Here is an 8,550-nt window from a genome sequence, read left to right on the forward strand (position 1 = left end):
TCACTAGCTGGGCTTTAGTGCTATTTACTTTGAGGCCAGCATCTTGTAGCAAGTGTAAAATTGCTGTAGTATGGTGGTAACATTATTCTTGTCTGACTCCCCAGACGAGGATATCATCTACATATTGCAGGCACTGCTCTGATACAGGCAACAGTACCTTTTTTAATGCTTGATGAAACAACGTGGGTGCGTTGTGGTACCCCTGTGGTAGCCGTGTCCAGACAAACTGCAGTCCCTGCCAGGTGAACGCTATTTTCCATTGGTCATCTGGATGAACTGGAAGACTCCAAAAGCCATTACTAATATACAGAACAGAAAACCATTGTGCCTGGTTTGTCAGTTAACTATTTCAGGAAACATAGCCACTACCGGTGCCATGGGGGCAGAAACAGCATTTAATTTCCTATAATTAATGGCGAGTCGTCACGTACCATTTGGTTTTCCCACTGGCCATACAGGAGAACTGGCAGGAGAAAGCTGGGGTTGGATAATTTTACACTCCTGCAAGGTTTGGATGACCATGGAGATACTCTGAACTGCTTCCCTTGGAATTGGGTACTGAAGTGATTTGGGGTGGGGGGGAGTTCTCCTGGAATTCATACTGGCTCCTGGTTTTTTAGTAATCCTGCATTCAAGCTGTTGGCAGCCATAGATACCCCATGTCTCCCAACCCATGGAAAGGACTGCAGGGTTAAGCACTTTGATGGAAAAGCAGGCTAATTCCATGGGTTGCTATGTTGGACCCCTTCTGACCCATACTAGCCGATTGGCCAAGTTTACACAACAACATTGTAAGAGTGGCATTCCAATAATACTGAGAGATGGGTGACACATCCATTTCAATTGAAACTTTTGCATCTGGTGATGCAAGTTGTTCACCGACACAACCCTTGTTAACCTCCAATTTTGATTAGAACCTCCTGTGGCTCCTGAGAATGAGACCAGGGATTTTTCCTTCGCCTCTATAAGGGAGATAATCTTGCTCAAATTTAGAATGGATCCAGTATCTAATAGAAAAATTTCATCAGGCACCCCTCCTTCCACCAAGCCCTGGATCTAGGGTCTTCCGTCCTGATTGAATTGAAATGGAAAACTGACTGGGACCACAGGAGGCGCGGCCTCAGTCCTGGAGGAGCACAGGTAGATTCTTGGGCTCTACAGTGAGGGCAAGAACCTGAGGTACTGGGCAAGGGGTGCCACATTTAAAACATGTCACTCTGTTGGGAAAGTTTATTGCAGAGCACGCTCCCTGGGGGCACTCCCAATCCCCTGGTCTGCATGGTTGGGGACCCTTACTGTTGTTACCTCTTTGTTCGCCCTCTTTGCGACCAGGATTTTCAGCATGTGGCTTGATGGGGGAGCCAACAAGCTTAGCTGATAAATCTTCCACCATGCATTCTAATTGGCGGAGCTGTGATTTAGACTACACAGCCCCTTGATTCTGCTGGGCTTGGGCAGTTTGTTGTAATCGCCACCAGGCTTCAGCCCGCTCAAGATAGAGGTGCAACTGTGCAGCATGTAACGTCCCCTTCTGCATCTCTAACATAGTGATTAGTTCTGAGGAGGCCAGCTGCATCCATGTGTCAAATAGATGGTGGTCCCTATCAGCTTCCCCCAACAGGGGCAATGCCCATTGTACAGCTAGGGGACCTTCCCATACTCAGGCCCAAGCCTACACTTGTTCAATTATATCCTGGGGGTGTTCTTTTGGAAGTGGATGCATTTGACTCACGCCTTGGTCCACGGTATAAATTCCAAAGAGTTTTCGGGCAATATCTGTCATTTTGGGCTGCCACTCTCCAGTTCCTAGAATGGCGGAACTGATTCCTAATGCTAGCCCGGGTAAAATTTCAGCCAAATCAGAGCTTGAGAATAGAGCAAGACTTTTCTCAGACTTCACTAGCCATTGAGTCCAGGCATTCCATTCTAAAGGCATAAGGACCTAATTGAGCTTTTAATGCTTCTTGCTTCATGAGGCTAAGGGAAATGATTCTAACGCACTGCATCTGAGTTGTCCCTTTAGGCAGGGTTACACCAGATCAGTGCAGTAGCTTTTGGTCAGCAGGAGCAGCAGCCCCACTGGTGGGAGGGTTCAGGTGTACAACAGTGTGCACTTCTGCTGAGTAGTCAGGGGGATCAGGAGGGATAGGTGGGGAGGCAGAGGATGGATAAAAGGGGGGGCAGATGGTGTTACCTGTCGCAGGGGCACTCTGGTGCCCTGCTCCTATAGAAGGACAGGTGTTGGTTGTCAGGGCAACCACGGTTGGTCAGCTGACCAGAAGGGGGCAGGGCCTGACCTATATAAAGGTGATCCAGGCTGAGGCCAGGAAGGCAGTTCCCCTCTGGGAGCTGGGGAAGTAGGAGCTCTATTGGAGCAGGCCGTGAGAGCAGTCCAAGGGCCTGAAACAGCTCCCAGGTGAGGAGAAACCCCTGGTAGGGGTTTGATGGAGGTTTAGCTAGAGGGCTAGAGTTTGTGTTATAGCCAGGAGGCTTATTTCTGTGTTGTAGCCAATTGGCTTATGGTTTTACTTTGTCGTTACACTGGAGGACCGGGTGAGGCTAACAGGGGTTGGAGGAGGCCTCAGCGGGGCTCCACAGTGGTGGGGACCCCGGTGCCAGTGAGGGCACCGCATTTAGGGGTGCACTACCCCAGCCCTGACGAGGGGCACAGAGAACGGGGGGCCAGGTAAGGACAAAGCTGCCTGTGCCCCCACAGGAACTGTTGACCCAAGCAGGGGATTTAGGGGCCAGGCACGGCTACGGCCACCTGAGCCCCAAGCGCAGAGAAAGGCCCTAGTGCGGGCAGAGCCCCAGGGAGGGGTGTGCAGGCAAGAAGCCCAGTGAGGGCACAACGTTCAGAGGGGCACTGACCCCAGCCCTGTGAAAGGGGCACGGCGGATTTCGGGGCCAGGCAAGGCTAAGGCCACCTGAGCCCCAATTGCAAGGAGCACCAGTGTGGGCACCGGCAAGAAGCCCAGAGAGTGCTTGTGTTACGCCCTAGGGTGGGCACACATGAATAGAAGCCCAGGGTAGGGTGATGCTATAGAGATGAGCCCCAGGGGAGGGTGATCCTATAGAGGCGGGCGCACAGAGAGAGGCCCCGAAGGGGCAAGCACGCCAAGAAAAGCCCCGAGAGGGCTAGCAAGCCCGGGGGCGCCAGTGAGGGGTGCCGGTTGCGTGGCAAGCCCGGGGGCGCCAGTGAGGGGTGCCGGTTGCGTGGCAAGCCCGGGGGCGCCAGTGAGGGCGCAGAAAGGAAACTGACCAGACAACATCCGGTACATCAGTGAGGCTTGGGGTGTGGTAGAGGGGAGGTTGGAGCCACGCATAGCCCATAAGGATGGGGTGCGCCAAGTCAGTCCATAAAGAACCGGGGGTCAGGATAGACCCGAGCACCGTGTCCAAGGGGACAAAAGGCAGCCTCCATTATAAATATAGATACCATCAAAGACATGGCGGGCGAGAACGAGGGTGCTTTATACCTAACTTGGCACGGTAGGGGTGTTAGGAGAGATCACGGCCGCTCCTAAGACCCCGCGCTGTGACATTACCGAGGGCGGCATCTTGCCGCTTGGAACAGTGACACCCTGAGAATCAGCTGCATTTCCCAGAGCCTCATGCTCCACCTGCACCTTATCAATAAGAGACTTGAGAGATTCAATCTCGCGCTTTGCATTTCGCAAATCCTCTGAGTCTCTTTCCTTTATCTCAACGGCAAGCACCAAAGTGCGGTTGAACAATTGCTGTTGGGCTACAACTTCTTTAACTTGACAAATAAGAGTATTCTTCTCTTGACAAAGCTTTTCCTGTTCTTGACATTCAAGCCACAAGGCCTGAACACCCAAGACAACACCCGGAGGGCAGGTGCTTTCCAGAAGCTTTGATCCATGCTTTTTCACTTAAAATTCCCTCAGCCCAATCCTGAGCCGTACTCCAAGCCAGACTAGATAGACTGTCCTGGGTCCCCTGCAGCGGACTCCTATTCCGTTTAACTCAACTCTCAATAAAATTGCGGTCACCCTGACCCCACACACACAAACGAAGAGCCTCGAAACCTGCTGCCATGCTGCTGGGGAAAGGTAAAAGATGGGGTATGATAACTGAGGCAGCCCAGAAGAACCTAATACGCCAGTAGGCCTCCTGTAGGATCAGGATGATCAGTCCCCTCCAAATGTGTGTCGAATCCTGCCAACTACGCCAAGGTGTTAGACCCCGACTCCATGTGGCACCCAACAACTAGGGAGACAGTGATCCAATTGCTCATGAGTCCTGTTACTCATTAGCCAGAGCAAGCAGGGAGCAAACACTACTTGTACACATTGCTCACAACAGCTTTATTCAGAATGGAGACAGCTTTGGGTAAAGGTCCCAAAAAACACCAGCAAACCAGGGACCTGTGATGAACAATAGTTCTTTCCACATTTTATACACCTTGATTCATGCTCATTAACCTCACCTCTGTCCCTCCTTTTGCTCCACCCATTTCTCCTCCCATCTCAAGTTCTGCCTCTGTTTACTGTTTGTTTCATTGACATGGAATTACCTATTCATTTATATGTCTTTTTGCTATGAGTGCATGTCTAACACCTTGACTTTACTTCTTTGGTCAATGGTTGGACTTTGACCAAAACCTGGAAGCTTTCTGGAAGCTTCTTCACCAATCACCATTCACCTTTTCGCATATGTTCATCTCAGATTCTGTTACCAATTACATGTTGTTCTTTCACATTCCAATCTGTTTTTCTGTCCCACTTTGTAACATCTTCCACATTCCTAAAGCTTCACCTCATTCACAGACTCACGCAGACTCACTTGCTGCTTTTTCTCAGAAAATGGTTGACACCGTTAAGATGGTTACTTAGCATAAGCAAAGGGCTGGATTAGATATCATTCTGCCTTGTGGTCAGCGGCTTTTGCTGGCCACAGGTTAAAGCCTTCATTCAGCTGCAAATGCAGTACTCCCCAAGATCCAAATATGGTCACCCTTACAGGCAGTATCAGCTGTAAATGGCTCAGAGGGAATGATTCTCTTCCTAGGACTCTGGCAACGTCCAGACAGACAAGTGCAGCAGTGCAGTATGTGGCAACACAGACATGTCGGCAGTGCCACATACCACACATTCAGTTGTTCTCCAAGCTGAAAGGGAGCAGAACAGAGGGTTTTTTGACCCCTGGATATACCAAAAAACCCCAGAGAATAAAAGCAGAGCAGCACACATGGGGGCAGCGCATGCCACCGGAGCTGGGCCACCCAGAGCTGCACTGCAGCTACCAGCCACGCTCCGCATGGCAGAATTGCTGCTACTGCAGCCCCAGGAGGCTCCCAGGACTGGCCCCAGCCTCCCCTACCACCCTGGGATAACTTGCATGGCCCATTCCTTGGGCGCCGTGGCAAGGTGTGCCACCACTAGTTGTCCTTGGGGAACCAAACGTCCACACTATGTGTGGGCGTGGCCTAGGAGGGTAAAAAAAATAACTAATCTGAGCATCAGATTCCTTTTCAGGTAAAGAAGAGATTTTTTTTACACTAAGATAGCTAATTATTATTAACTATGCACACACCTCTTATGTTACACCCTCCCTTTGACCCCACATAACCTGCAGGTTGGAACTGGAGTTATGGGGGAGGGGGTGGCAATTTGGAAGCTCCACAAGCTTAGGCAGTTGCACAACAACTCTGAGCCCACAATACACCACGCAGATGTACTGCAGCTTAAATAAAGATCCAAGCTGCTGCAATCCAAATTAAGTCCCTTCATTAATGCAGAGCTCTGGGCATGACACAACTCACAAAGCCCTTTCTGAGGTTTGGAGCTACATCAAGCTCAAATCCCATTCAGGCTTCCACTCACTTGTATTAGATCAGCATCAGAACTGAACCTAGGGCTTCCAGATCTAAAAACTCTCAAAAGACAAAATTAAGTCTTGACCTCTAAGAACCTTATACACCTTCATGGCCAGCTAGTAGAAAAAAACTGAGCCATAAAGAGCAAGCATGGATAGGACAGGAGGGTGTAATATGCAAATAATGACCACTTTGTGTTGGCAAATGGCATGATGTAGCTGCAACAATTTAGGCCCTTTAACTAATTCTGTAGTCAATGGGAAATTTTTGAGTAGATAACCTATGTGACCTAAGGAAGCAAATGGCTGCAACAGATTAGATTTAAAAGGGCTGAAGTGGGAAGCAGGACCAGTGCCATTAAAATGATAAAACCTGGCAAATCAGAGATAAACATTCCTCGGGTTGAAAACCAGATCAGGAGACTTCCTGACAGGGGCCAAAGACAAAAGTTAAGGCAGCCAACGGCAGAAGGGGAATACATCACCCATATAAGAGCCATTAAAAATGAGAACCGTAGCCCTCCACCCCACCTGCCAAGAGCTGAGGAGCCCAGGGACTCTGGCCTCGGGCCCGTGTAAGACTTATGTAGGTCTCAACTCAGGGAAAGTTCCTGTCGTTTCTTTGTCTTATGCTTAAAAAGGTGAGCGGCGGCTCTTCCAGAAACGCGACAGGAAAGTATCAGCTCCTGCTCCAAACGGGCCCGCCTCGACCCCGCTGCTGAAGCGTCCCGTCGCACAGCTCCCGCGGCCTGCGGCAGCCGGTGCCCTGGCCTAACCGGGCAGAGCTGCTGATGCCCCGACAGGCAGCCCGGGCCCTGCGTTAGCTCCGATCAGGGGTGAGCCCTTCAGAGCAGCCCGGGGGGACCTGAGCGTGCGCTCCCCGACGCCGAGCTGACAGCGGAGTGCGCCAGCAGGGGCTGACTAACGGTTGCTGCGGGACCTGAAAGCGCCCTGCGCTGCTCCGCCCTTACGTCATCCCGAGCAGCCCCAAGACCACGCCCCCTACAAGGCTAACTAAGTCTTTCGAGCTCGATTAACTTCTACCCCGGAAGAGAAAGTCGCGGCTTGTTTCCGGCAGGTGGGTGGCCGGCCCTGCGCGGGAGGTAGTTGCGCGCCGCGAGGGAGCTGCCTTGTAGGCCAGGCGGGCGTGGAGAGGCCGTGGCGACCCTGATGCTGCGCTCGCTCTACCCGCTGCTCTGCCTGTGCGCGCTGCATGCGCCTGGGCGGCCCCGGCAGGGCGCGGAGAGAGGGGAGGTAGTTGCTGGTGCAGCCGCCCACGAAGTTGACGCCGCCTTGTACAGGTGAGTGGGGCTCTGGGGCGGGTCCGCTCGGCACCGCTGGCCGCAGGTGTTGGGCGCCGTGCCGAGCCCGGCCTGGGAGCGGGGGGAAGCGCGGGCCCCGCCCTGAGCGCGCCGTGCCGCTGTGCGCAGGGAGCGGGTCCGGGCCATGTTCTATCACGCCTACGACAACTACCTGGTGCACGCCTTCCCCTACGACGAGCTCCGGCCGCTGACGTGCGACGGGCAGGACACGTGGGGCAGGTAGGGTGCAGCGCTTCGTGGGGAGGGCCTGGCACCTGGAGCGGAGCAGCCAGCACTTGGGCCGTGGCCCGCTGCTGGGCGATGCCTGCTGCTCTGTTCTGCTGGTGGCAGTGCGAATCAGGTGCTGCCCCCTGCCCAGCTGCCTGGCTGTGGCACTGAGGGCCCAGCTGCACACTCGCTTTGAAACTGGACACAAACAGCTCTGGAGCTGTTGTGCATTTTCAGGTACTAACTGTGCACTGCTGGAACTGCATAGCTGGTCAGCTCCATGATCCCCTCTACAGTGAGAACGGCTTGGCACGTGTGGCCTGTCTACACTTATGGTGTGATTCACCAGCCAGTTGCATAATATTTGTAATGTGTAGTGGGGTTTTGAGACAATTCAGGTAGGTTGAAGCTCCAAGCCCTCATGATGGACATTGCTTCTCCTGTTCCTTTGTGTTGGGAGTTCACAGTCCAGTGTGCGAGAGGCCGACTTGTACCTGTCTCACCACCACGTGGTTTTCCTTTCTGGCATCTTCTCACTCTGCCTCCTGTTCCATTCCAGTTTCTCTCTCACGCTGATTGATGCCTTGGACACACTACTTGTAAGTACCCCTCGACAGTCTTCCCTTGGTTACTTCCATCTTCCTGATGCCATGCCCCTATGGTTTCTGTGCCTTTCAGACATCCTTCATTTAAAGACCTGTATTCTCCTCTGTTCCTTACATCTACTCTTCACCCACTTGTGACTGTGAAAACAATTTAATACATTGTTTTACTGTGGATATTTCCAATGGTTTTCGGCTTTGCTAGTTGCCATATGGGCCTGGGAGGGAATTCCTCTCACTGTCCTGCTGCTACATGTGTCAGGGTTTTTTAAGCCTTCCTCAGAGGCATTGGGTGTTGGCTGCAGCCAAAGCTGGGGACTTTGACTGGGGTGTGTCAGTGCTTCCACTGAGACTTAAAGCCAGAGGTTCCAAGCTAGGAGAGGGGGTCTTGCCTCTCCACTCAGGGTTAGATTGATCACCATATTTGGGCTCAGGAAGGAATTTTACCCTGTGGTCAGATTGGTATGGACTGTGAGAGGGGTGGGGGTTTGCCTTCCTCTGTAGCAGGGAGAGTGGCTGTTTTCCTTGGATCTCTCAAATGTACTTTCAACAACCTTTGCAGGACAGTGGCTGCCATG

General features: G+C 52.3%; 1 protein-coding gene across 1 annotated transcript in view; it reads left to right on the top strand.

Moving 5' to 3' along the window:
• The first annotated feature begins 6,919 nt into the window (after positions 1–6,919).
• The window catches only part of EDEM2 (ER degradation enhancing alpha-mannosidase like protein 2), a 37,008-nt gene continuing 35,377 nt past the window's right edge, over positions 6,920–8,550 (top strand). The window contains exons 1-3 of the mRNA XM_019513008.1: positions 6,920–7,142; positions 7,272–7,382; positions 7,930–7,969. Coding sequence (XP_019368553.1) covers positions 7,012–7,142; positions 7,272–7,382; positions 7,930–7,969 — 282 coding nt within the window. The 5' untranslated portion in view covers positions 6,920–7,011. The remainder of the gene's footprint in view (positions 7,143–7,271; positions 7,383–7,929; positions 7,970–8,550) is intronic.

Source organism: Gavialis gangeticus, unplaced genomic scaffold (assembly GCF_001723915.1).
Source record: "Gavialis gangeticus isolate Ggan-Ray unplaced genomic scaffold, GavGan_comp1, whole genome shotgun sequence".
NCBI lineage: Eukaryota > Metazoa > Chordata > Crocodylia > Gavialidae > Gavialis > Gavialis gangeticus.